Below are 26,252 nucleotides of genomic sequence, written 5' to 3' on the forward strand. Positions count from 1 at the left end.
TATGTACAGCACGATAGAAACAGTAAATCTCGACCCTACTCCTTACGGGTACCCAACGGTACGAGTCCTGTAGTTGGAATCGAAGGATTACGGAGTACACAGCCATGCTTCGTCGAACTCCCTGCCATGGACATGTCCGAGTTAGAGTATGGGACTTGGGATTTATACCAGCAACCGCTTTGATTGGCATAACAACGGCTATGTAACGAGATCGTACTCTCCGGAGCAGTCGTCCGTTGACTTCGAGGCTGTAGGGAGTACGGATTATTTTACAAAGTCCTTGTATGTATGATACCACGCCATTGAGTAATACGTCACCGGTAAGTTACAGCCCCTGACAGCCAAGGCTCGCGGCGCTCCCGCTTTCTGACTGGATGCAAGGATCCACCTCAGCGCGGTCCGAGCGTTACATATTGGAAACAACACCACGTTTCCATCAGCCGGAAGCGCCGTAAGCCTGACATACCAAACATATTGAGCCGCCCTATCCGTCAACGGCGACCTTTGTTCAGCCTCACCTCTTGCTGCCGCATCTTCCCTTCGTCGGTCCTTTTGATACGCCCAGATCACGCGCTTCAACTAATCCTCCGCGGCACCATCGTCTTCCTCAACTCGACTTCGCCACGCTCAAGTGCTTCCCTGTTGAATCGCATCGCAGTTTTCACTTTCCTGGCAGGCTTCGGACACAACCCAACCTTTGCGCATTGAAGTCCCAACCCAGCCGTCGCCATGGCTGTGGCAATCAACGACCGCACAGCGGAATTCCGACACATCGTCACTGCAGCGAAACGGAAGCAGGCGGCAAAGCCCGGCTCGCAACGACTCCTAAACGACGCGCAAAAGAGTGCTGCCAGTGCCAATGGACAACCACGGCGATCAGAGTTTGCGCGAAACGCGGCCGAGATTGGGAGGGGCATCTCGGCTACAATGGGGAAACTCGAGAAACTGGCGCAGTGTAGGCATCGCCCCTGGCACCGACCGACGGTTCTAGTTCCTGATAGTTCGCAGTGGCCAAAAAGCGATCACTCTTTGACGACAACCCGGTGGAGGTCAATGAAGTATGTTTGGGCGTCTGGTAAAACTCGAAGAACTAGACTAACAGTAGGCAGTTGACATTCATTATTAAACAAGACTTGTCCCGTTTGAACGAAGAAATTCGAAATCTCCAAGCACTGTCGAAGCGGCTACATCCTAAGCCGGATCAAGAAGGAGAAAACAACAAGAACATACTGCTGCTTTTACAAGGAAAGCTTGGGGATGTCAGCGCCAACTTCAAGGTGGGCTTCGCTCTTGCGCCGGCGCGTTTACCGTCCCAATGCTTGAATGCTCACGCGCCTGCAGGATGTCCTTGAGATCAGGACAAAGAATATCCAGGCCTCTAGGTCACGAACTGAGGCTTTCGTTTCGAACGTGGGACAGCACGCCCACGCATCCTTACCGCAGTCTGCGTCGCCGCTCTACAGCACTCCGAATAGGGGGACTCCTTCGCCAGGGGCCGATCTTATCTCGCTCAATCCAATGGGAAACCAACAGTTGCAGCTGCAGATGATGGAGGAGGGCCAGAACACGTACATCCAGCAACGAGAGCAGGCGATTGGGGCAATCGAGTCCACCATCAACGAACTCGGGTCAATGTAAGCCATGACACAGTCAATCTGGGGATGGTCTTGCATGGGCTGCGCGGACTAACCAGCACCGCACAGTTTTGGACAACTCGCCGCCATGGTCAGCGAACAGACCGAGATGATCCAGCGAATCGACGCAAATACGTACGTACGCATGGTCAGGCTCTGTTCCCATGGCGCTTCCGCTGACTTGTTAACAGAGAGGATGTCGTGGACAATGTCGAAGGCGCCCAAAAAGAGCTTCTTCGCTACTGGTCTCGCGTTTCCGGGAACAGGTGGCTCATAGCCAAAATGTTTGGCGTTCTGGTAAGCGCTCCCCCTATATATTGCTCTATCGGCTGAGCCCCGCTGACGCTGTGGAATCAGATGGTATTCTTCCTGCTCTGGGTGTTGATCGCCGGGTAGATAATCCTTTGTCGCAGTATTCTCTTCTTTGTATCACCCTTTTTGCTCCTTATCACTTTGCGACGGCCTCATGTTAGACAACCGCATGGGTCGGTATACACTAGTAATAGGGCATCGAACAGCGCATCGCATCGAGCCAGCTAGACGAAGGCGTTCAGGTATTGCTGTTGAAGGTCAGCGGGCTGTTTAATTCTCACTTTCCCTTTGCTGTGGAGTTTCAGTTCTGTCAAGACTCCAAGAGATGTGTTGCACAGATCTCAACAATCTCCAGGAATCTTAAACAGTGTACAGTACATACTTTGTACCTCTGTACCTTGGACTGTTGGATCTAATCGGCCTTGGCGATTCTCGAAGCCGAAGCAAATTTTCCACCTATTGCATGTCTCAAGACATGCAGGGGTACTTCGTAGAGACAGCAACCATTGAACCAGCACTCCTGGACTACTCCTGAACCGGGGAAGCCCACAATCGCGGGGCTCAGATGGAGGAGGGGCTAACACCCCGCGACGTCCTCGGGTCCCTTACTCGTATGCGCTCCGCTATGGCGATTAATGATGCTGCGATGTTTGGCAGTGTCATGACTTCAGGTGACTGCGGTAAGGATAGAAGGAGATACGTCTGTCTTATACTCACGAAACGGAGCGGTAGGCTAGATGATGGCTACTTGATCAAACCGGTTGGCGATGGGAATCACGTTGCCGCGGCTTGAGCTTCCCGCTCCACCGTCCACATTGCCATCGGTGATGCCACCTACATTAGGTAGATACACTATTTAGCCGGTTTTGACATGCCATCCACTTCGAAACGGCAGGCATTGGGCCCAGATCTGCCCCGACTCCCCACGCCAGAGCTTCCACCGATCCTATCTCTCTCCTCTTCCAGTGGAGTTTCTCCGGCCGCGAAAGAAAACTGACACCGAGGTAGCCTTGGCTCTTCCTGTTGAGCTCGCTCACGTACAATACATTACCAGACACTCCTTCTGTTCAAGCTGTTGTTCACACGTAGTAAACCACCACTTAGACGCTCGTTGCTGCGATTCCGGTCTTCCATCTTGCCCATTACTCCTCCTCGAATCACCACCAGGACCTTCTCCTCTCGCCCTATCGTCATGGCTAACAAAACGTACAAGCTCAACACGGGGCAGGATATTCCCGCTCTCGGGCTGGGTAAGAAGAAGGATCTTTCTCTCTCTCTCTCTAGCTCCAGGTCCCATTCAATCTGACTAACCACGGCTACACCAAGGCACATGGCAATCCGAGCCGGGCAAGGTCCGGGAAGCGGTCGCGTTCGCGCTCAAGTCGGGCTACAAGCTGATTGACTGCGCGTACTGCTACGCTAATGAGGAAGAGGTTGGCCAGGGCCTGGCCGAGGCCTTTGCCGCGGGCGTCAAGCGCGAGGACATTTTCGTCGTGAGCAAGGTCTGGACAACGTACAATACTCGGGTCGAGCTGGGGCTGGACAAGAGCCTGAAGAGTCTGGGGTTGGACTATGTCGACTTGTTTCTGGTGGTACGTTGCGTATTGCAGGAGTTGGGGGTTTGGTCGTTGAGGAGTGGGAAGAGCTGACATAAAGGGGGTGGTTGAACCATGTAGCACTGGCCGTTGTTGATGAATCCTGAAGGTAAGACGCTCTCGTTTTCCGAGGATTTGGACCGGACTAACTCAAATATCCTCCCCTCAGGGAACGACGACCGCTTCCCCAAACTCCCCAATGGCGAGCGTGACATCATCCGCAGCCACAACCACGTCGACACTTGGAAGCAAATGGAGCAGCTGCTCAAGACGGGCAAAACCAGGGCCATTGGCGTTTCCAACGTTTGTCTCCCCCCCCCCCCCCCCCAACCCTCGTCGATGGAGCCGCATCTAACCTCTCTTCGTCTGGTAAACAGTACAGCAAGCGCTACCTGGAACAACTCCTCCCCCACGCCACCGTCGTTCCCGCCGTCAACCAGATCGAGAACCACCCGGCGCTCCCGCAGCAAGAGATTGTCGACCTTTGCAAGGAAAAGGGCATCCACATCATGGCCTACAGCCCGCTAGGCAGCACGGGCGGCCCGCTCTTCAGCGCCGAGCCCGTCGTCAAGATCGCCGAGAAGCACGGCGTCAAGCCTGCTACTGTTTTGTTGAGTTATCATTGTATGTTACACCTCCTTGTTGTTTTGAGCTTGTTCAGATGAGGAGAGATGCTGATGCCATGACTAGTCCCCCGAGGCAGCACCGTCCTCGCTAAGTCGGTCACGCCCGAGCGGATTAAGGAGAACATGAATGTGATTGATCTTGATGAGGAGGACGTCAAGTTGCTGAAGGATTACTCCGACAAGCTCACGAGTGAAGGCAAACTGCAGCGGTTTGTATACCCGCCGTTTGGAATTGACTTTGGGTTCCCGGATAAGTCTTAGCTGTCCTTGCTTGGCTAGGCTGGGTTGGAAGGCGCAGTAGAGTCAGATAGAGGGCATGGAATAGAAGATTTCTAGGTAGAATGCTTACATGCGCTCTCCTGAGATCTAATTACCTGGTAATTTTGTTGGCATATCGACTGAAGGGATGCCGGTTGACAATATATCAAAAGATGGAAGTCCGAGACCTCACATGTTAACCATGACTTTAAGCACCAAGTTTCCCTCGTTGTCTCGCACCCTCGCAGCCATATCAAAGGCTGATGGGATGCTCTCCATCCCGCTGAACCGCTGCGTAATAAGCTTCCCGAAATCCGGGAGCCTGGGGTTCTGACTGGCCAGCAGCTCAATGACCCGGGGGTAGGTGTTGGCATAACGGAAGACACCAACCAGGTCCACTTCGCGGAGGGCGGCCGCGGATATGGGAAGCGTCTGGACGGGATTCCCCATGCCGATGATCATTATTCTACCTCCGGGTGCAGTAGCCTTGTAATCGGCTGTCAGTAAACGAGCTCTGACCATCCCGAATGAGGCACTCACGAAGATAGAAGCTTGCAGACAAGCCTCGACGCCTGTACACTCGTACGTGGCGTCAACCTCACCCACACGCTCGTGGCTGTCACCATACTCGGTTGATTTGACAAGCTCGGCCACCTCCTTTGCAAACTCCAGCTTCGCCTCAACCGTTTCGGGCCGCTTCATGGGCACAACGACAGCGGCATCGGCAAAGCCATTCTCGACGGCGAACCTCACACGCTCTTCCTGGATGTCGGCAATGACCACCTTGGATTGGGTGACTGCTTTGCTGATGGCGGCACAAAGAAGACCGACAGTCCCCGCACCAAAGACCAGGACCGTAGACCCAGACGAAAGACGAGCCCTGTCCGAGGCGTGCAGAGCAACGGATAAAGGCTCCACGAGGGCGCCAAGCTCCAGCGAGACGCTCGATGGGAGCCTGGGAAGTCGGCGTCAGCAAACGGCTTGGCATTGTTGTGGGCCAGACATACTTGTGACACCAGTTTGACGGATGGATGATACGCTCTTGAAGGGTGCCCTGCGCATGAGGAAACGCCTTTGCCGAGCTCCGGAACTTCATCTGCCTGCAGATGTTGTACCTGCCACCCAAGCACAGCTCGCACTGCTCGCAGGGCTGGCCGACCTCAAGCGCTACGTGGTCGCCAACTTGCAAGGTGCTGACGGCAGACCCCACCGCCGTGATGACGCCGGCTGATTCATGGCCCAGAGTCAGGGGCTCCCGCACCAAAATGTCCCCGTTGCGGTAGTGGTTGAAGTAGTGCAGGTCGGAGCCGCAGAGCCCCGTTGTCTTGATGGCCACTTGGACATCTTCGGGGCCTAAAGCCGGCAGATCTCGCTCCTCCTGAGTGAAAGCATGAGCTTAGGTCATATAACATGGACGGTGCGTCGCTTACCAATCTCAGATCTCGAGCCCCATGAAGAACGGAGGCTTTTGTCCTGGTAGCGGCCATCTATCTTAGATTCTTAGACTCGAGGGAAAGTTAAAAGAAGAGAGAATGAACTATGCAAGAGAAGGGAAACGAAGGTAGGAACGGCGTAGTTGGAATCGTGGGATAAGTGCAGTCGCTTCGCACTGCACCGAGGAGGGACCGGATGTCGGTAGGAAATGTGGAAACAGAACTGGGTCCGATCACCAACCTGCTAGGGCCCGGATAGACCCTGACTTCCTCGGTCAGGGGAAGCTGCAGTGCGGATCTCCATAACCTGAAGGGCAGCCATGCCTCTCGAGTACTGGTCACAAGACCAGAGAGCTGGAGCTGTTTTACGAGTCATTTTGAGGGAATGGTCGTCATTGAGTGATGGTACTCCGTTGAGTACCCCGTATGTGGTGCAAAATGGGCGGGGAAGTCCAACAGAACCCCCGCTGTGTCTGCGGATCGGTTGTGGCTTCCCCGACGACGTTCCAAACGTTGAACAATGTGGGATCGAAGTTACTAGTCGCTGATACAGTGGATACCATATGTCTTTCGTCAAATAAACATTTACCTATGACCTGCAGAAGGCGGAAATATTGATGGAGGGCGGGGAGCGGGAGGTTCCTTGCACTTGGCTCACTTACAAATTACAATGGATAACACCACGCAGCAGAAGTCACGTTAGTCAACTCTGCCATAGCAACGCAAATACTACCGAATACTGCCCAGATCAAAATATGGCTGTTAGCAGCAGTATTGCCAACATGTTTTCGCTCGAGGGCCACACGGCACTCGTCACTGGCGGGACTCGAGGTATTGGGAAGGCGGTCGCCATCGCCCTCGCCGAAGCCGGAGCCGACATCCTGCTAGTCCAGGTAAAGTCACATAGTATCTTGCTCGTTTGACATGTTCCTCCCGGCTCACACAAGACCCCCGATGTTCATTGAGCAACCTAGAGAGATAAGACGTCCACTGATACACTCAACGCCATTCGTCATTTGGGTCGAGAAGCCAGAATCTACACCGCAGACCTCAGTTCGGCCGAAGATGTAGCCAAGCTCGTACCACGGATTCTGGCTGATGGCCATCAGATCCGCATCCTGGTCAACTGCGCAGGCATTCAGCGGCGACATCCCTGTGAGAAGTTTCCCGACTCCGACTTCAACGAAGTAAGCCGCCGAAGGACATCCCTTGTTAGACCAGCATCGTGCTAAATCTGTCATGATCAGGTCATCCAAGTGAACCTCAACACCGTCTTCACCCTCTGCCGCGACGTCGGTGCTCACATGCTGGAACTAGAGCCATCCCCCGTGACCGGCCGCAGAGGCTCCATCATCAACTTTGCGTCGCTGCTCACCTTCCAGGGCGGGCTGACAGTGCCCGCCTATGCCGCATCCAAGGGCGCCGTCGGCCAGCTCACAAAGAGCTTCGCCAACGAGTGGACGGCCTGCGGCATTACCGTCAATGCTATCGCGCCCGGCTACATAGAGACGGAGATGAACACGGCATTGCTGAATGACCCGGATCGGTTGGCTAGCATCAGTGCGAGAATACCAGCTGGAAGGGTAAGTTTTCATGACCCGCTAATCATTGTCCGGCCGTAGGGTATTTGTTGCTGACACTTCTGTTTACTAGTGGGGGAGTCCCGATGATTTCAAAGGCACTGCTGTCTATCTCGCCAGCAAGGCTAGCGCCTATGTAAGCGGCCACGTACTGGTTGTTGATGGTGGCTGGATGGGGCGGTAGGCGGAATTGCCGTCCTTGACTTAGGAGTGCTGGTTTATCTGGAGGAATGCCGGGTGTGTTGTCTATCTCAACCGCAGTGCCAGGGCTAGGTTGTTCCAGCAGCTGTTCCGGCGTATAAAGGTAAAGAAAGCACTTTAAGACCATGATAAACATTCAATCCGAGCGGTAGCTTGGAATCAAATCAGAGTACTGTCTGTCACCTTTCGAATATAGACATAAACGAGACGCAGCTATGAGAACTTCAAGTTGTCTAAACACCTCATGCTAGTTGTCTGTCTTAAACTTGGCTGCCAGGGAATTCCTAGGCTTCCAGCTAAGAACTCCCTTAGGTTTTGGGTACTAGGTATCATATGTACCTACTCATCTTCTTGCCCCTGAAATTGATACTAGTAGTACCATATCACCTATCTCACGACGAGCTGCCAAGTTCCGAGTTGTCAACCTAGATACTGGCAGCTAGCTGGATGTAAGAAACCTTGGATGTCACGGTGAACGGCATTGCCAATAACTTGCTTGTTAGCTACTGAAATTTAGAATAGACTAGAAGAAGTAGAAGCCTCTATTGGACTATTACAAGCGTCCAGTCCATGTCTCATCAGACACAGTCAGCTGTATCCAGATTCGCCTACATCATAGGTTAGTACGCAGGCACCTTGATTGACCCACGGCATATCAGGAACATGCTAGACAAAGACTGAGAGGTACCAGCTATTGAATTCGCAATATGGCTTGGCTACTACTAGTAGTACCTACACTCTTTGAATTCAGTCCTTCACCGAAGCCATGACCTGCTCCATCCACGGGTACACAGACGCATTAGCCATAGGATATCCCATGTGCAGTGCGCCCGTGAAGAAGCGTGCCTCCTTCGGGGTGCCGTACTCGAAGAGCATCATTGAGTCCTCAATCGGCATGAGGCCGTCAAGCGTGCCCTGGATTCTTCAGTTAGCACACCACACACACCACAGTCGCAAAGAAGATGCTAGACGGAACGTACATTGATTAGCAGCAGCCGAGTAGACGGTTTGTGGATGATGCCCGTCTCGAGAAGCGAGAACTTCTTTTGCACTCCGGCCTTGTACTCCTCCACCGACGCAAACCCATGCTTCATGGCCATGGCAGGGGTCAACCTTTTAACCTTCCGTTAGCAGTGCTCGACCTTATCATCCAATCCTAAATGTAAGTAACGGGGGCCATGCTCACTGGAATGGGTACTCGTGCCCATCCGCCTGTTCCAACCACTCCGGGTCGTAAAAGTAGTGGCACCCGGCGCCCTGCGCGACACTCCCGATGAGCTGGTCCTTGTGCGTGTGGGCGATGCGGATGGCGTAGTAGCCGCCGCTGCTCAGGCCCCAGACCATGACACGCTTCATGTCGAACCGGCCGTCCTGGGACATCCACTCGAGCAGGCTGCTCCAGAGCCGGTCGGGGGACTCGGGATCGGCGCTGTCGGCCGGACAGTCGGCCGTGCCGGGGATCTCAACCACGACCGAGCCCCTAAGTCATCGGGGAAACCCCCCTAGTCAGCCGGCCAGTTTCCACTGACAATACTTAATATGATCTGGTCAACACTTACCAGCCTCTCTTCAAAAACTCCTCACACCGGACGGTATTATCCGGCCTGTACCCGTCCAACCCCGTCATGAGGATCACCACCGGACACTTCTTACCGTGACCCCCACCACTGCCACTTCCAGTGCCTGCCGGGACCCTGACATAAACAGGAATCTCGAGTCGATCCCCACCACTTGCATAAACATGCGGAACCTCGACTTCTTGGACAGGACAGGCCCAGGTATGCGCCGCACGGAGGTAGGTCTCCTTCTGGGCCTTCCAGGCGCGCCATTTCGCGGGGTCGTTGACAGCCGGGTAGGACGTGATGTAGGGGAAGCGGGCGATGCGGTAGACGGCGCAGGCGCGCAGGTACACCGCGCTCGCCTTTTCCGTGTCGCCTGCGGCGAGCAGCGCGTCGGCTTCGGCTGTGAGCCGCTCTGCGGTCGGCAGGAAGGCGGTCGTGTACTCTGGGGAGGTGCCGTCGTTGATGTTGTTCTGTTATTTGTTAGTTTGCGGTCTAGCTTGGTACCCTTGGTACCCATGTAGGTGGATAGGAGCTGGCGGATGTAGTGGGAGCTGCTGGTTATGGAGGGATCTCGGATGTTGCTGCTGTCTGGTGCCTGGGGATGCGAGGCGAGCTTGACAACGGCTCGGTGTCGATGGCGCTGTACCGTCTGACAGTACCACCGTGCTTGCCGGCGGGAAGGGGAGGCGGGGTAAGAAAGGGGAAGCAGAAGAGAGGGATATTTACGTTGATCAGATGCTGGAAAATAGGCTCAAAATCCTCATACGCGCCGTCGTGGAAGGGATAGACAGATTTGGTGCACTAGACATGAATGTCACATAATCAATATTCATTGCAACGCTTGCCATCAACTGACAGATATAGCTAATCCCCCCTTTCCGGGGACCATGGCGTCGGTAACGGCTACTTACTGGGAACTTCCACTTGGTCTCCCACAGCGCCTTGATGCCGTTGTGGTGAGGCATGCGCGCCTCGAAAGCCTCCGTGCCCATAATCCAATGCCTGGGGCTTTTACCCTTGCCATCCTCACCACCAGCGGCTGCTCCCTGAGTGCTGTGCGGAGACATGATTCAAAAGAGTTGGCTCAAGCAGTCCTCAACGACTGGAGACTGATGAACAAATAACCAAAGTCACAATGCAGTTGGCAGAGCCCTATACGACCCGTACGACTCTTTGCTTGGCGAAAAGGGGCACCCCGTCCTTGGTACCGGCGTACACAGCCGTGACGGTGCTTCGCCTGCGTCGATGAAGGGATGGCCGGGAGGAGGGAGGTTCAACTCCAAGTCTCGCAACGGCTCTGTGTCAATGGTTAGCTTCAGTGAACTACTGTAGGCATCGCTGAGGACAACATACTCGGATTGAACCAGGGCAATGCGGACCCGGGCAACAGTAGCGTTTAGAGCTCCGTCCATTTCGGCCAAGGAGGGGAGCGAGGCCAGGCTTAATAAATAGGAACCCTTTTGCTTTGACCTTGGATGCTAATAATATGGAGCCTAGTATTAGGATGGCTCAGATCAATTGGCCAGAATGTGATTTGGGCGCCCGTCTTATCGGATACTAAGAGTTGGGGATATCCGTAGTCCGTATGTACACACGGCAGCTTAAGCTGAGGGGACCGGTAACGTTAGGCAGCTGGTATGGGCGAGGGGTAAGGGTATTTAGCACTTATATCTTGGGAGCAATGAGGAGAGAATGCGAAGCTAACAGCGAGGCTAGGGCCTGGCGCTGAACTAGGAAGAGGCCGAAGCCAGAGCTTTATAGGTATGTCAGCACCAAGTAACATCGGGTCAGGTGAGGAGGAATGGTCGACATGGTGTGATGGAGGTGGTGAGGATGAGGGTGGCCGGGCCAACACCAGCTCTGTCGTGGGCTCACTCATCACTGATGCTTGACCTTCAGGCGCCTTGCCATTCCCCGCTACCTGCGGGAATTAAAGCACTGTCGGAGGAGCTCCGATGGGGTGTGCAGGAAACTCGCCGACAAATATCACCTGTCGGCCAACCATTAGCAGCCACGGAAGCCTTGTAGTTACTCGGAGAAATCACATGCTAAGCATGTCAGCATGGTGCCACAACAGGCCCAGAAAGCGACCCTAGCTGCGACGACATTGCCGACGGCGTCCCGAAGGGTGTATAGGCGCGCCGCATGCCATCAGGTAACTAAGTGATCATTATGAAGGTGAAAATCGCGCTGGTCTAAGTCTATCTTTGCCAATCATGATATATATGCCAATGACGTCTCTCAAAGGCACCTGCCGGTAACGCGCAGAAAAGCTCGCTGTCCGCATGTGAAGGCTAGGTTGCCAAGCGAAAACCCCGCCTGGGGTATGTATGGTAGCATCGGTCCCAATTGCCGGTATGTGTGTGTATGAAGCTATTGGTCGGCCTGCAGAGAGCGCCGTCGGTACTCCATGTAGGCCGCCAGTGTGATGGAGGGCGTCTCTCAGAGGTTGGCCCTTTCATTTTCTGCAGCAGGCGACGAACCGGTCAAAGGCAGTCAGTCCCGTGGTCTGCAGATACCGAGCACCCAAAACAAAGCTATTGGGTGTTGTTACTCTTGGGGCCTTCGTGGTAGTGCGCCATCTCTAGGCCTACTCTCCTGAAACCGCACTTGACATAAAAGCCTTCGTTGTGTTCGCTGCAGTCAAGGATCGTTTTGTAGCAACCGGTCTGCGAAGCGATATAGTCGAGCGCCTCTATGATGCGCAGTCCCAGCTTCTTGCCCTGCTGATCCTTGGCAACAGCGATGTCTTCGATGTGGCCAACTGACCCGAGATTGTGGATGCTGAAGGTTGATCCGGGGGTCAGAGACTGAAGCACTCCTGTGAAACGGTCGGGGGGTGGAGGAGGCTTCTTACAATTTGCGCTCAACAAGCAGTGCGCCAGTGCCGACAACCCTAGGCGGGCTAGCATTGGTATCCTCAATGACGAGAATGAAGTAGCTGTCGCCCTGCTTTGCCAGCCACTCGTAGCGCTCCTCGAACTGTTCTTTCCCAATCTCGCCCACCGTCGTCAGCACACGCAGGCAGTCGAGGAAGCCCGTATCGAAGTCGCTGCGCCGGAGCGCCCGTAGCTTGTAGCCCTCGGGTAGTACCGATTGCACCTCTGGAGAGAGGAGATTGGCGGGGAAAAGGCCCTCTTCAGCCATTGAAGGGACGGTTCGTCGGAGATGGCTGGCGGTGTTGTACTGGGTGCTCGATCAATTGAATCTATCGCGCCAACGAAGGAGGTCGGATACCGAGAGATCCTTCAATTGTTGTATATAGCAATTGTCCAAGAAGCCTCTGGATGTAGGTAACGCGCCAGCTGAGATGATCCACCATCAACAAATGGAATACGAGTGTGTTCGGATTGAGCTAGAGATCTGTAAGGTGTTCAGTCCGAAGGCGGGGCTGAGCGTCTGGTCTCCACACGGATCTAAACCCCCGCGCCCGCTCAGGGGAAATCCGATGGAAGGTCAGCCCTGTTTGGCCGCTGACGTGGTGCACTAATTAAAGCGGGCACCAACCGACACGACCTGTATGCACTGCGCTGTAGGTATTATAGGCTAATAAAGCGACTACACATGTAGCAGCAGAAAAGGTTTTGACGTCCCGACCATCGACAGTGACAGGTTCTCTGTAAGGTAGGGGCTGGCGATAACGTTGAATCGCAGCATTTTGGGAAGGTCCAGCTTAGGTGGTTACCCCGGCAACCGCCCAAGCCAGCCTTGGGGATTAGATCTGACCAAAACGCCCTCATGCTTTGTCCTCATTTTGAGTCTAACGTTACGGTAATAAAGAGAGCACCAGATCAATAAAGAATCTTGAATCGGGGAAAAGGGATATTTTTGTACTGGTTATGCGGAGCTGGAAGGTCTGGTCCGCACATGGCGGGGAGCTTGCCCCACAGCAAGAAGACAGATGACCTTTTTCCATCACATGCCAGGGACGACCCAGAAAAATAGTGACGACTCAAAGACAGGGGAACGCATGAATGGACTTTGCGCATGCATCATGGAAACTTGGAAGCCAGCCAACCCTGCTACTTCGATGGTTACCGCCACTTCTATTACATTTTGGATGGCTCGTTATTTTCAATGACAAACCTATCATTCACCAAGGTCGCCTGTTCCGCTCATGGCTCCAGGATGACATTCCGAGGCCCAGATCAACAACCGGCGCAGTTCTTACGACATGGTATCGACGACAGGCGCTGGCGCGTCCGATACCGCCTCGGGTGCCGAAGGCTCAGAACTCGCAGTCATTCCCGGACACGATGCTAGAACCGAACTAGAGGACATGACTGGACCAGTCTCGAACGACAACGACACGCTGCTTCCCTCGCCAGTAGCTAGAGCCATCAGCTTCGCGACACGATCGACTGGTCTCGCCATTCGCATGGGCAGCGCGATAGGTTGTTATGGGTTAGACGCCGCCAAATTCACGACATTGTCAAGCTTTGAGTTGGGTCGTACAGTACTAGAGGGCATCCTGAGCAGGGCCGGCAGAGATGCCGTGTCCCGTGCTGACTCGGACATTGCGAGGCAAGACGCAGAAACCATCCTCGAGACGGCTGTGTCGACGCTACACCGTGCTATGGGGCATATCGTGTTCTGGACTGCGACCGGCTTTAATTTGACAAGTACAACGCTGTCCGTGTTTTCCGACATGTCCCAGGTGGTTCTCTCGATGCTGGATCAGTTCTTTGGGTCGACCGACTCCTCCCGCGCCATGGCAAGCATTGTCGCCATGATTCGCCGAGAATTCGAGAACCCGGCTACGGGTGTCCAAGGAGAGACAGTCGGTGTCCTTGATTTGGTAATCGGGTTGTGCAGCATGGCATACCTCCAGAGGTCGTGCCACTCATTGCTAGAAGACGACATTCGTGCTTTACGCGTTGAGGAGACGGTATGGGATGTGGTTGTCCTCTCAGATGGCGTGCGTGTCGATATTCACAACGACGGTTATAACGCGACACGCCAACCAGAGAGAACTCAAGCGCTTCAATACAGATCTGCGGAAGCGATCGCTCCTGCAATACCGAGTGTCGAAGTACAAAACGATAGCCAAGACGGGGTTGATGCACCAACATTGCAACTCCAGCGGGAAATCATGAGGTCCTTGCCAGACAATGCTCAGGTATCAATAACTAGGGAAGTATCCACGTCGGAGATAATCACTGTCGAGATAACCGGCGACGCACCCCATGTCAAAGTTGAGCCGCCACCTGGACTTGAGTTGATTGAGGAGAGCTGGGTGGATCGTCAGCCAGGACGTCAAGTGCAGGCAAGGCCGGAGGATAACCACAGCAGCACTGCTCCGCGCTCCCGTCTTGTTTTCCGGCGTAATCGCCGTCAGGAAACAAAGGCTTCATTTCAAAGGGTCGACGGCGACGTCAGCCCCATCAAGGCGGAGACCGAGTTCTTGGAAAGCCCAGGTACCGGAAGCGGCAGTGAACGCGAGGATCTGATTGCTAACTCACCTCGACATTCCATGGATCATGAAGAATTGCATCCCTTCCAGCCCAGCCGGTCTGCCATGGGGGCTTCTGCTCCCCTGATGCCGCTCACTCCGGCGTCAGACGGCCCAGTTGCCCATCAGCCTGCTTGTAATAACCTCGCCAACCAGAAACGCTCCCGTTCAGTTCTGGCCAATTCTTCGACAGCACCTAGGATTCGATCGATTCCATCACCCGACACGCAGCTGGGCAGTAATTCGCTACCATCTAGAAGCAAAAACGAGACTGATGCCGGTTATAAGCTCTCGGAAAAGAAAAGCGGGTTTCGAGGGGTTCTAAAGAAGCCAATGTCCATATTCCACAAGGACGATTCTATCCTGGACATGGCCATCAGCAAGAAAGGAATCAAGCGTTCAGCGGCTAGCCCGCCAACAGGCAGGGCCAGCACAGCAACTCAGGACGGACTGCACAGTCCTTTTGTCAGCATCCAGCAGCCATCATTGATAGCAAAAAGTGGCCCGCCTTCCCCGGTTCAGGGAACGTCTGATGTGGTTCGAAGACCGCTCAGACGGACTCCTTCCACCGCGAGTTTCTTCTCGGTACATGAGAGTCGCCGCGAATCGACGGTCTCTTTGACTGAGACATATTCGCTTACATCTTCCGGCGAACATCGACACGTCTCGGTATTCGGCGAGGCTGCAATGAGCGGTCCAGTCATGAAGAAAGTCACCTCGGAGACTCATCTTCCCATTCAGCACTACGCTCCGGAGAGAACCCACCGCCGGCTGAACTCCAAAGGGTACACCCCCAGCATTTATACGCTGAAGGCGAACGCGTCGGAGACATCTCTGGTCCCATACCACCCTGGTGGCGGGAGTGCATTTTCTGGCGGCGAGGCTCTGGGAACGCTCAGGCAGGCAGGAGTGGTAGATGGCATGTTTCCTAGATACCACCTATTGCGCAACATTACACGCTACATGCGGTTTGCCTCGGCCTCGTATGGGTCCAAGTTTCTCAAAGTACTCGGGATTGCTACTGAGATGCCGATCCCTGGTCTTTCGGACGACACACATCATGAGCTGCGGTCATTCGCCCATCACACAAGGTCAGACCCCAGCAGCATACTCTTGTCGTCTTTCATAGATCCCCAGGGCGGTTCAGACGGCAGCGGTTCGACCAACACCGGCGTGCCACTCGTGCATTACGTCTCTCTGGATCACGAGTCCAAGGCGGTCGTGCTCACGTGCCGCGGCACCCTCGGCTTCGAGGACGTTCTGACGGACATGACATGCGAATATGACGAATTAGTCTGGAGAGGGAGGTCGTACAAAGTCCATAAGGGCGTCCACGCTTCGGCGAAGCGTCTCCTGTACGGCGGCGACGGCAGGGTCCTCTACATTCTCAAGACCGCCCTGGAGGAATTTCCCGATTATGGCCTAATCTTAACAGGCCATTCCCTCGGCGGAGCGGTTACCTCTCTTCTAGGCGTTATGCTCTCCGACCCGGCCCCTCTTCCAGGAACTCCCGCCTCGTTCTTCGTCACGTCATCCTCGGATCCCCATGCCAGACTCCTCCCCGCAACAAATTCCTCCACTGGCCCCGCGCCACCACCACCGCACGTATGCCTGCCGCCAGGCAGACCAATCCACGTGTACGCCTACGGGCCGCCGTCAACAATGTGCCCCTCGCTGAGCGCGTCCACGCGGGGGCTCGTCACGACCGTCGTCTACGGCAACGACCTCGTGCCCTACCTCTCCCTGGGCGTGCTGCATGACTTCCAGGCTGTCGCGCTCGCCCTCAAGACGGACAATTCGGCCGCCAAGACCGATCTGCGCCAGCGTGTCTGGGGCGCCCTGCGCGGGGGCATTGAAGGCGCGTGGAGGGGCACCGACGCATACCCGTTTGCGAAGCCGCCGCCGGCAGCGAGGGGAGAAAAAGGGAGCGAGAGTGATTACTGGGCGTATGCGGCTCTTAAAGTGCTCAGGTCGAGCATGCTGAACGAGAAGCTTGTCCCTCCTGGAGAGGTTTTTCTGGTTGAGAGCCAGGGGGTTCTGAGGCGGGATGCTTTTGTATCGGCGGCGGGGGGAGACCATCACTTTGGGAGGCCAGCTACTAGGATTGTTCTCAAGTATGTGAGGAATGTGGAGAGGCGGTTTGCGGAGGTGAGGTTTGGCGTGAGCATGTTGACGGATCATAGCCCTGGGAAATACGAGGCCGCGTTGGACCGGCTGATGGTTGGGGTCATGGGCGGGTCGTGATGTTTTATAGAGGGATAGGGGGCGGGCGATTTTCTACATGTTGTGATGCATATTGAGACGGATATTGGGCATGTCAAGGGAGTATTATATCAGAACAGGATACCTCATTTTTTGGCTTGTTTACATTGGAGAAGCTAGGATATTACATTTGCCTTTTTACTATCAAGGCTTTTCTGATACGATCTTGCCCTCGGCATCGTAAAAGATCTCCTTGACCTTGACGGACCGCAGATGGTCGACGCCCTTGCTCAGCTCGCAGTCGTGGTGGAACAGCCACCAGCGGCCCTGGAACTCGACGATCGAGTGGTGCGTTGTCCAGCCCAGCACGGGCTCGAGGATGCGGCCGCCGTAGGTGAAGGGCCCGTAGGGGCTCGAACCAGTCGCGTAGCACAGGTAGTGCGTGTCGCCGGTCGAGTAGCTAAAGTAGTAGGTGCCGTTGCGCTTGTGCATCCAGGCGGCCTCGAAGAAGCGCCGGTCGTGGTCGTCGGCCGCAAGCGGCTTGCCCGTCTCGGGCGCCAGGATCACAATCTCCCGCACCTCCTCAGCGAACTGGCGCATGTCGTCCGTCAGCCGCGCCACCCGAGGCCCCAGAGCGCACGCCCCGTCGCCCTTGGGCTCCTGGGGGCCCTGCCACGCGGCGTCGAACACGTCGTTGCCTTTCTGGTAGCACTGCAGCTGCCCACCCCACAGGCCGCCAAAGTACATGTAGGCCTCGCCGTCGTCGTCGACAAAGGTCGCGGGATCGATGCTGTAGCTGCCCTTAATGGGCTCCGGGTCAGGGGTAAAGGGACCCTCGGGCCGGTCGCCGACGGCCACACCGATGCGGAAGATGCCCTGCTTGTCGCGGGCGGGGAAGTACAGGTAGTACTTGCCGTTCTTGTGGGCGGCGTCGGGGGCCCACAGCTGCTTGGACACCCAGGGAATGTCTTCGGTCTTGAGCACGACGCCGTGGTCGACTACGGGCGCGGGCGGGTCCAGCGACTCGGTACTGAAGACGTGGTAGTCGGCCATGTCGTACTGGTCGCCATTGTCGTTGAACTGGATGTCCGTCTCGCGGTCGTGCGACGGGTAGATGTAGATCTTGCCCTCGAAGACGTGGGCAGAGGGGTCGGCTGTGTAGAGGTGCGTGATGAGAGGGGCCATGGTGGTGGTGACCTTTTTGTTGGAGTTGGGGTAATATGGTGGGGTGGGGAGTCGACGAGTATGCGGGGTTAAGATGGAGGAGCAAATGCGGGGAAAGCACGAGCTGGTTCAACGGCGATGAAATATGGATGAAGTCTGCGAAGGTCAACGAGAATGCGACGGCAGCAGAGGAACTACCTCAGATATATACCTAGAAGAGGACCCCGATATCATAGTCTGTCGCTTGGATGCTCGTGGCATCTTTTCCCTTCCCCAACTGCCCCGTTGTGCTGGGCCGAGCCGGGCGCGTGGATGTCGGAAAGGAGGGCGGGCCCAGTCCACTTCCTATTTATCCCCATTTAACCGTCCGGCCAGCATCCCGACTATGGGACTTGGCGGCTCAGCGGAGCCTGTGCCGTTGTCATGTCTGTGATCCTGAGAGGTTTCGGGTTGAGGGGCCGGTGAGTGACGAGAATTGTCTGCAGTGGTGTTTGGGCTGCTCTTGACACATTTGGGCTTCCATGTTGAATGGCGCTTCCTAAGCTACGGAGTACCCGTAACATTGATCGTCCCATTTCCACCTTGGCTTGGGATCTGAGAACCGCTGTGGAAGGATTTCCTTTCCAACTGCTAGTGTGGGGGGATTATTAGAGTGCAAGTTGGATGTTGCGAAGTGGAGGGAAGTGTTCCACATGTAAAGAATCTGTACAGAATTACGGAGGGGCTCTGGCTCAGGAAATTTGCGCCGTAGCGGGGGTGGGGCTGCGGTACTGTACAATACGTGGTTTTGCATTACGGTAAAATCCCATACTAGGCAACACAAGCTCGAGACAGGCTGGGTTGACGCATTTGCAACTCCAACTTCCGTTCACGCTCGACTTATTAAGCTTTCCGAATCTCATCTCCCTTCAAGGTTACACTACGCATACTGGTCATACATTGAGCTGAACAACCACCTGCATGAGCACATAGCGTCAGGGCGCAATCGAAAAGGGGGCACGGCGCGCCAGCTGCTTGTTTTCTGAGGGAAAATAAACTTATGGCGAAAATGGCCTCAGTTACTGACTTCCTGATGGTGCTTCTAAGCGAAGACATGGCGTTTCGGGACATCTCAATATCTCCTTGATTCCGGTTCTCAACTTAAAGTTATAACTAAACACCGTGGTTCCGTTGGAGCGGGGCCTAAACGAAGGGGCGGCACCCGCCGACTTCATATTCACGGGGATGAAGATGACCCGACTCGCCAAACCCTGCCGCATCCCCGCCTGCTGGTGGGTGCACGCCTCAGCCCCAGATATGGCACGCCTATCAGCTCTCGATCACAGCGCCACCATGTGCAATAAACTCGCTTGGCCAAGAAAGTCATTGGGCGTCCTGACCCTTGTCGCTGCAGTATCAAAGCGGGTATCAAAGGGTTCGAGACTACGCGATGGTACCAGGCTAGGACACAAAGATGAAATCGGGCGTTGTAACCGCGTGGCGGCGCGCCAAGGAGTCCAGGACATGGCCTGTGTGTGTAGTGTTGATACTCACAAGGCTGGCGGGTTGCCATTGCTTGCCTTCCCCTCTCTCTTCTTGATAAGTTAATCTCGTCGTCTCCCTTGCCAAGCGACATCGACGAGCTTGCTTCCTCAAGCCGCCGCCATGTTGCTAACACCAGCATCCGCTCCTCCGTCGCCGACGCCAGCGCCAGCATTGGCCAGCGCCTACATCAACCTTCACCCGCGACAGACAGATTTTGGAAGTCTCAACGTCAATGATGCTTGTCTCGTACGTTAAAGTCTCAGTGGACTTTGGGGTTAGCAAGCGCCGCCATTCTGACGGGCAGTCGTTTCTAGACCCAAGGCATCAACAATGGCCTACAGTGCACCACCATCATTGAGAGCTGCTCATTCAGTGTCGGTGGAGGGGCCGACTATGACGCACAAGCAACAGCTTGCCTCTGCTCCTACGGCATCTCCTATCTTGACTGCTACTTCAGCGCTGTCGCTACCGGGAGTTGTGCCAGCTACTACGGCATCACAGGCATGACCCATACCCGCTGCCAAGGGAAGCCGGACTGCTGCTGACGGCAGTGGCCAGACTGGGGTGACTATCAGAGGTCATACTACACTGAGTTCTGTGGAAGCATTCCACCTAGCATAATGGCGCAAATCCAGCCACCGTGAGTTGAACCCTTGTTGTGCTTGCTCCGGACAGAAACTGACATCGCGGCGCAGAACGAGTGTGTCACTGGATTTTGAGTAGGCTACCAGAACCCGATTTCGAATCTACGGCTATGATTGACCGCATCTAGGCCCGTCACTGCGGTGACAGTTGGTGAGCTCTCGCGACCGAGTTATGATGGCGAGCCGAGCTACAAGGGGTCAGGCTCCTTGCTTGCAGGCAATTGTGCCCAAACGGAGTTCACCCGTGTCGACGCCGGAAACACCATGTACTTTGCCGGATTCATGGGGTGTATCAATGACAGGCCAGAATGCTGTCCCTGGCCCGTGGCTACAAGCACCGCGAGTGCACAAGCTAGTACTGGTTCGCCCGGTGCCGCTGATAACAACGTACTTGGCTTCGATTTCCCTATGCCCACCAACCTGGACCTAGCCAAAGCGGACCGCTGTGCTGATGACTACTACTCCATTTCTGGCGGGTGCTGCCCGAAGTATGTAACCTCCCACCACGCCATTCAAGTTGCCGGGTGCTGACATTGAGCAGCGGATTCTGGCCCTTTACGAGCGCTGTCGGCGGACAAACACCTTGCTACAGCTCCGTGACCACTGATATCGATGTGCCCACTTTGACAGTCGCAAAAGATGATACCAAGACAGGCAAACCCACATCAGCTGTCGTGAATATCGTCTGGTCAATGCGCTACCCTCTGAACGACCAAGGAAGCGGCGGACTTTCTACCGCCGCCAAGGCAGGCATCGGTGCCGGAGCTGGCATTGCTGCAATTATCATTATCGGCCTCGCCATCGGCTTGTGGCGATACCGCCGCAAGCACAAAAAGCTTGTGCAGGCCCAACAGACAGTTCCCCCGGGCCAGCTTCCCCAGCAGCAGACGGCCTTCCCGCAACCGCCAGCGATGCAGCAAGCCGCCGTACCCAACGGACAGTATCCAAGCGGCCAGTACTACCCTGGTGTTTACCAGCAACCGGGCATGGTAGCACACAACATGCCAACGTCGTCTGATCGCACAAGTGGGGTATCGTCCATGCCATCAACCATGGGCACAACATCCCCCTTGGCCCCCCAGCACACGGGCACTTCTGGCGGCGGCGCAAGCGAGCTGAGCTCTCAAAGCGGCCAGGGCCTCGGGCACAACGTCCAACAAGCGGGCTACTCTGCCGTGGGGGGAGGTAATGGGCAAGCCTACCCGGCTCCGATCGCCGAGGCCGACGAGGGCCAGCATCCGTACTCGCAGTATGGCTACCAGCAGCCGCAGCAGCACCAGCACCAGCAGCACCAGTACCAGCAGTACTATGCCGCTCCGCAACAACAGCAGCCACAACAGCAGCCGCAGCAGCAGCATCAGTACTATGCCGCTCCGCAACAGCAGATGGATCCTCATGGGCAGCATTATTCACCGCCACCGGGAGAAGGAGGATATGGCTATCAACAGTATCAGCAGCAGCCCCAACAGCAGGGCTTTTACCCCTCGCAGTCTGCCCATATACCCGTACCCGAAATGAGCGCCGACCGCGAGCCGCAAGAGGTTGCGGGAGGTCAGATGTCGCCTGGCTTCAGGGGTCACTAAATGGCCGTGTCGAAGAGGCCACATATCCACCTTCCCCCTTTCTTTGTTTCTTCCCTGCTTGTGTTATTGCCTAATCTGGATATATCAGGGCTGAGGAGTAAGGCTGTGGCGGGTAATGATGTCTATACCCACGTCTCGGTATGCGATGACTCTGTTTCTTACTGCTATTATGGTATATGATCTTGGTGGATATGCTCTCGGTCATGGAGAAGGGCGGGCTCGTCAACTATACAGTAGAACATGGCTCAATCTCAGCCTCGCCAACCGCAGTGAGCCTCAACTAAAACCGGAATATGGAACTCGAGGCGCTTTAATTGAAGCATACGGCTACGACACCGAGCCGGACCCGAGAGAAGAAGCTCATTAGTGTATACGCTGGATCGGATGAGGGCATTCCCATGGGTTCTAAATGGAATTTCGGGCTGGGAGGCAAGTCATAATAACGCCCGGGGGCTAATCATGCATAACAAGCGCCGGTGGCTCACAAGCTGAGATTGGGCAGCGCTATCCAAGCCCATTTCTGCAGAAGTGCCGAGACAGACAGCCAGTTTGTCCTGACTTTGCTTGACAGACTTTCTAGCTGTCACTACGAAAATACATACACCGCTACAGACAGCATGACTATCGCAGCAGATGGAATTTGTGTGGTTTGGATTTTCCCATTGACAGTAATTCCTTAAGCGGAATTTGGAATTTATTCGACTAAAACATCCAAAACCCAGGTGTGCCTACCCGTCGCCATCCAAAGCCGCCTTTTTTGAGCTGATTTTGTCACCGAACCAATGAGGTGTTTGATACAGCCAAGACATCAACACTCTCCGAAGCAAGACCGGATAAGGGCCGGAGGGGTTGTACAGGACCATGGCCTTGACCGCTCGGGCTTCGGTGCACTTTGTAAGTATGTGTGGTGTGCCTTAGATGTTGGGCAGCGGAAATGGCGGGAACGAGGCTGCACAGCCACGCTACCGCTGAATGAAGAATCATCGTAGGCAAGGTAGCTACTAGCATTTGAGATATTTCTCTCTCTTACTTTATTAACTCAGTCAGTCATATGCCATCATTCAGGTTTGCCATGCTCCATTCACACCACCCAGACGGGACTGTTCTGGAGATGGTTGTCGAGACTGGAGAAGCATGGAATTCGGGTCTGGCATAACAGCACTTCATCCCCATACATAATCTATCACAATCACATCAGACGCACCTTGAAAACCTCCCTGCCAGCGAGCCCCGCGTGGAAGCCAGCACTGCGCCCTCGGGCCATCCGAGACGCCAGGGCGTCTGCATGCCACAGTTATCTTCAGTTTGACGCCTTCGGATTCCTTGTGAATTACCACGACCGAGAGAGCCACGTCTGTGCTGTGGTCCGGACTTATATAGGGCTCACCGCCCCCATCCAGAGCCAGACGGGCGATACGTCAGCTTTGACGCCGCCTACGTTCAACCACGTCTCCGTGACAATGACTGCCATTGAGGGACTACTGGTGCCAGGTCGTCACGGTTCACCTGGTGAACCTCTACATATCCAATATCCGGGTATGTCACCAGGCAGTGAAAACAGCTGGTCAAGAGGTCATAGACTGACATGTGCCGCCGGTAGGGACCTCACCAACACCAAGCAGACTCCAGGAAGCTCAAACCGTCCGGGAGACAGCTGCTTCTCCCACATCCATCGATATCAAGGTCGACACCCAAACGGCTTCACCCCCTGTGACCCAGGAGCACCGCCAACCCGAGCCCTCCCAGGAGTATGGGGCCAAGTGGGAGTGGGACCCTGGCACCCGCGACTACGTCCGAATCGGAGAGGGTATGTATCAGCGCATGTCTGGAATGCATTTGCAATCCAAAGGCTAACCGGGTTATGCGTGCCTAAAGACGGCGTGAAACAGTATTATACGGATTATCAAAAACCAGGGGCTGGCCCTGGATCTCCAGGGGGTGGTGAAGGTATGGATGGGCCGTTCTTATGTTTGCTTCCCCCTTCAAACCTCCCATGCTAACCACTGCCACCCAGGATTCCAAGTCGTGGCCCGGCCGAAGCGCTTCTTCTGCGTCGGCCGCATCTTCAAAGCGGTATGGTTCGAGCCACGCGTGCCAGTGACCCCGAGCAGCGACATGCCCAACCGGCAGCAGCAGTCTCAGTCTCCTGATTTCGAGCAGTGGTCGAACAAGTGTCCCGAGCCCAGCAGCGGAAACGCCGTCTCAAAATACCGCTGGTTCGTCGTGGTCCGCAGGCGGCTCCACCACACCCTCTGCTTCAGCATTACTACGTTTGGCGGTAAGGGGTCGGCAGCCACCTCGCGCGGCCGGCCCATGGACTATGTGGTCCTGTACTCGGCCGCCATCAAGCCCGCCCAGCCCGACGACGAGGAGAGGATCACGCGCAAGCCCATTGCCGTGATCATTGAGGACGAGGAGCAGTATATTTCGCCCTTTGCGAGGCTGGACTGCGGGAGGATTTACACCGTCGAGGATGGGCTGCCCATCATGAAGATTGGTCGGGTGCACCCTGCGCATCTGCCGCTGTTGGAGGAGTATTATAGGGAGAGTGTGTTATGATGCTCCAAGGCACTTACACTTTTATGTATTTGAACGTCTCTCTGCAGTCTGCACGATATGTAGGAGGTTCAAGAGGTGGGAACCAGCAAAGCACGCCCCGAAGGACGGCATGGTTTTGTTCTGTTGATCGACCGACCTCAAGGCTGGGCAACGCCTACATCGCTGGCTTTTAGTCTTGTCAGCTGAAATCTTGGAGCAGGAGAGAGAGCGGGAACATACAGAATTTTGCTGGAACATCCATGTTTCGGAACGAGCATCTTCAGATAGGCGTCTGAGAGGGAAAGTAGAATACAATACCTATTCAGCAACCAACCAAGTCGGGGTTCAGTCCACTCAACAGGACTTGGGCCATCAGAAATCCTGTATCCCCGTCTCCCCCTGGAGCATTTTGTCGGTCCTTGCCTTCGCCGCCCCTTGATGCTCACTACCAGCACCACTGCTATCATCGGTAGCCCACCCGGGATCTTCTTCATCAAACCACGCCTCCTCCTCGTCTCGTCGCTCTAGCACATCATACTCATCGTTCTCGTCCACCCTCGAATAGTCAAACTCGTCATCCTCCCCCCTGACAAACCGGTCGCGCAGAAACTCCTCCCACCGCAGCCGCCCCTCCTCCCTCGTCTTGGGCGGCGGAAGCAGCTCCGCCGAGAGGCTGCTGAAGGAGGCGGTGTTGTTGATCCCCGCTTCGAGTGCACCATTACTCGTAGTGCTAGTAGGAGCTGCAGAAGCAGAAGCTTTTACCCCTCCCTCCCCATTACCATCCCCATCCCCCTCCTCATCCTCATCATCACCATCAAGATCCACCCCAGCAATCCTTGCGCGCTCCTCCCTCTCCTCCCTCCTGCGCAACGACCCCTCCAGCACAGCGGCATACCCCTTGGCACGGGCCTCGGCCTCGCGCTCGGCGGGGGTCTGGAAGCGCCGTACCAGCACGTCGTACAGCAGCGGATCGGCCAGCTCGTGCTCGTGCTTGTACTTGTACTTTTGCATACCTCCCGTCTCTGAAGATGATGAGCCGGAGGCTGTGGTGGTGGTGGTGGTGGTGGTGGTGGTGACAGTGGAGGAATAGTAATAGCCCGGGTTGCGGTCCAGGTACGCCCTGCGCCGGTTCTGCGCGCGGACCCGCGCCGCGTGGCCTGGCGAGCGTGGAGGGCGGGGTCGCGGTCTGCTGTAGAGGTCTTCTTCTGTTTCTCTGTCGTTGTCTTTGTGTGAGTCTGGGTCTGGGTTTGATGCGGATGCTGCGTTGGAGGTCGCGATTGGGCTTGTGAGTGGCGGAGAGGAGCGTGCCATTATGAGGTGAGTCGAATGTGATGGATGATATTCACTTGAGATGAGATTCAGTAAGGGTAGGAGATGTCACGGATTTTGTGGTCTGTTGGATATCTGGGTGAATATATCAGTGTTGGGATAACGGAGGAGATCGGTTAGTAGGCTTGAAGTGTAATGAAACTGAATGTTATATTGACCTTGAGTGGCGAAAATTCATTTAATAACTGAGGTCTCTCCTTCCTACATGCTGTTGTGAAATGCTGTCATAGGGACCCGACACTCTGGAGCTGGGGAAGCGCACTGCCGTGGAGTGCGGGATCTAACGTTAGCGGGAGTGGAACTGCGGGCTTCGCTAGGGACTGCATGAATAGGTACTTATAAGTACTCACGTGGTACTGGATCCGCCGCTGTGTTGTGATCTGTACTACATTAATAGACAATTTATACAGTGTAGGTACCTTACATACAATCCCCCCCTGGTTTGTTCGCTAGCGCCTGACTTGAAGACAGGGCTCAACCCCAAAATCCAAATCTCAACAGCAAAACAGCCACTTTTTGTACAGATAAACAGACATATGAAATGGCACATTCTAAATATTGCTAGATGCTTTATTTTTCTACGTTGATATATTCCTTATGGCTGTGGAGATGCAT

The 26,252-nt window shown here is 55.1% G+C and overlaps 13 protein-coding genes across 13 annotated transcripts; 6 read left to right on the forward strand and 7 right to left on the reverse strand.

Annotated features, from left to right (window-relative positions):
• Positions 1-604: 604 nt before the first annotated feature.
• On the forward strand, positions 605-2,505 carry N656DRAFT_53314 (t-SNARE). Its single transcript, XM_064809978.1, has 7 exons — positions 605-955; positions 1,009-1,058; positions 1,110-1,277; positions 1,342-1,634; positions 1,704-1,769; positions 1,826-1,931; positions 1,992-2,505. The coding sequence occupies exons 1-7, from the start codon at positions 730-732 to the stop codon at positions 2,028-2,030; spliced, it is 948 nt and encodes a 315-aa protein (XP_064675227.1). The 5' UTR covers positions 605-729; the 3' UTR covers positions 2,031-2,505.
• A 633-nt stretch (positions 2,506-3,138) lies between these two features.
• N656DRAFT_786345 (Aldo/keto reductase) lies at positions 3,139-4,428 on the forward strand (the record flags this gene model as incomplete). The annotated part of the gene is made up of 6 exons (XM_064816513.1): positions 3,139-3,196; positions 3,273-3,538; positions 3,623-3,650; positions 3,711-3,844; positions 3,919-4,165; positions 4,232-4,428. 6 exons carry the CDS (start codon positions 3,139-3,141, stop codon positions 4,426-4,428), a joined length of 930 nt encoding a protein of 309 aa, XP_064675228.1.
• A 186-nt stretch (positions 4,429-4,614) lies between these two features.
• Positions 4,615-5,912, reverse strand: N656DRAFT_698871 (GroES-like protein; the record flags this gene model as incomplete). Its single annotated transcript, XM_064810744.1, has 4 exons — positions 4,615-4,911; positions 4,966-5,380; positions 5,433-5,803; positions 5,856-5,912. 4 exons carry the CDS (start codon positions 5,910-5,912, stop codon positions 4,615-4,617), a joined length of 1,140 nt encoding a protein of 379 aa, XP_064675229.1.
• A 211-nt stretch (positions 5,913-6,123) lies between these two features.
• N656DRAFT_773842 (NAD(P)-binding protein) lies at positions 6,124-7,912 on the forward strand. Its single transcript, XM_064814142.1, has 4 exons — positions 6,124-6,751; positions 6,833-7,045; positions 7,106-7,441; positions 7,512-7,912. Exons 1-4 carry the CDS (start codon positions 6,614-6,616, stop codon positions 7,620-7,622), a joined length of 798 nt encoding a protein of 265 aa, XP_064675230.1. The 5' UTR covers positions 6,124-6,613; the 3' UTR covers positions 7,623-7,912.
• Positions 7,913-8,386: 474 nt separating this feature from the next.
• On the reverse strand, positions 8,387-10,193 carry N656DRAFT_786362 (alpha/beta-hydrolase; the record flags this gene model as incomplete). The annotated part of the gene is made up of 6 exons (XM_064816515.1): positions 8,387-8,554; positions 8,620-8,752; positions 8,826-9,119; positions 9,199-9,671; positions 9,928-10,002; positions 10,113-10,193. The coding sequence occupies 6 exons, from the start codon at positions 10,191-10,193 to the stop codon at positions 8,387-8,389; spliced, it is 1,224 nt and encodes a 407-aa protein (XP_064675231.1).
• Positions 10,194-10,353: 160 nt separating this feature from the next.
• N656DRAFT_794108 (uncharacterized protein) lies at positions 10,354-10,613 on the reverse strand (the record flags this gene model as incomplete). Its single annotated transcript, XM_064817235.1, has 2 exons — positions 10,354-10,498; positions 10,555-10,613. 2 exons carry the CDS (start codon positions 10,611-10,613, stop codon positions 10,354-10,356), a joined length of 204 nt encoding a protein of 67 aa, XP_064675232.1.
• Positions 10,614-11,738: 1,125 nt separating this feature from the next.
• N656DRAFT_794109 (acyl-CoA N-acyltransferase) lies at positions 11,739-12,348 on the reverse strand (the record flags this gene model as incomplete). The annotated part of the gene is made up of 2 exons (XM_064817236.1): positions 11,739-11,985; positions 12,059-12,348. The coding sequence occupies 2 exons, from the start codon at positions 12,346-12,348 to the stop codon at positions 11,739-11,741; spliced, it is 537 nt and encodes a 178-aa protein (XP_064675233.1).
• Positions 12,349-13,375: 1,027 nt separating this feature from the next.
• Positions 13,376-16,897, forward strand: N656DRAFT_841294 (uncharacterized protein; the record flags this gene model as incomplete). Its single annotated transcript, XM_064818984.1, has 1 exon — positions 13,376-16,897. One exon carries the CDS (start codon positions 13,376-13,378, stop codon positions 16,895-16,897), a length of 3,522 nt encoding a protein of 1,173 aa, XP_064675234.1.
• Positions 16,898-16,964: 67 nt separating this feature from the next.
• N656DRAFT_773847 (glycoside hydrolase family 43 protein) lies at positions 16,965-18,180 on the reverse strand. Its single transcript, XM_064814143.1, has one exon. It carries the CDS (start codon positions 18,038-18,040, stop codon positions 17,060-17,062), a length of 981 nt encoding a protein of 326 aa, XP_064675235.1. The 5' UTR covers positions 18,041-18,180; the 3' UTR covers positions 16,965-17,059.
• An 843-nt stretch (positions 18,181-19,023) lies between these two features.
• On the reverse strand, positions 19,024-19,918 carry N656DRAFT_54068 (uncharacterized protein). Its single transcript, XM_064809999.1, has one exon. The coding sequence runs from the start codon at positions 19,713-19,715 to the stop codon at positions 19,236-19,238; it is 480 nt and encodes a 159-aa protein (XP_064675236.1). The 5' UTR covers positions 19,716-19,918; the 3' UTR covers positions 19,024-19,235.
• Positions 19,919-19,973: 55 nt separating this feature from the next.
• N656DRAFT_53778 (uncharacterized protein) lies at positions 19,974-22,156 on the forward strand. The gene is made up of 4 exons (XM_064809991.1): positions 19,974-20,183; positions 20,239-20,262; positions 20,316-20,675; positions 20,729-22,156. The coding sequence occupies exons 1-4, from the start codon at positions 20,164-20,166 to the stop codon at positions 21,768-21,770; spliced, it is 1,446 nt and encodes a 481-aa protein (XP_064675237.1). The 5' UTR covers positions 19,974-20,163; the 3' UTR covers positions 21,771-22,156.
• Positions 22,157-23,004: 848 nt separating this feature from the next.
• N656DRAFT_54098 (uncharacterized protein) lies at positions 23,005-24,505 on the forward strand. The gene is made up of 4 exons (XM_064810002.1): positions 23,005-23,366; positions 23,425-23,577; positions 23,646-23,717; positions 23,785-24,505. The coding sequence occupies exons 1-4, from the start codon at positions 23,231-23,233 to the stop codon at positions 24,327-24,329; spliced, it is 906 nt and encodes a 301-aa protein (XP_064675238.1). The 5' UTR covers positions 23,005-23,230; the 3' UTR covers positions 24,330-24,505.
• Positions 24,506-24,594: 89 nt separating this feature from the next.
• On the reverse strand, positions 24,595-25,839 carry N656DRAFT_54139 (uncharacterized protein). Its single transcript, XM_064810003.1, has 2 exons — positions 25,796-25,839; positions 24,595-25,701 (listed from the first exon to the last, which is right to left on the reverse strand). The coding sequence occupies exon 2, from the start codon at positions 25,617-25,619 to the stop codon at positions 24,681-24,683; it is 939 nt and encodes a 312-aa protein (XP_064675239.1). The 5' UTR covers positions 25,620-25,701; positions 25,796-25,839; the 3' UTR covers positions 24,595-24,680.
• Between the last annotated feature and the right edge of the window lie 413 nt (positions 25,840-26,252).

Source organism: Canariomyces notabilis, assembly GCF_033297395.1.
Source record: "Canariomyces notabilis strain CBS 508.74 unplaced genomic scaffold N656scaffold_1, whole genome shotgun sequence".
NCBI classification, from domain to species: Eukaryota; Fungi; Ascomycota; class Sordariomycetes; order Sordariales; family Chaetomiaceae; genus Canariomyces; species Canariomyces notabilis.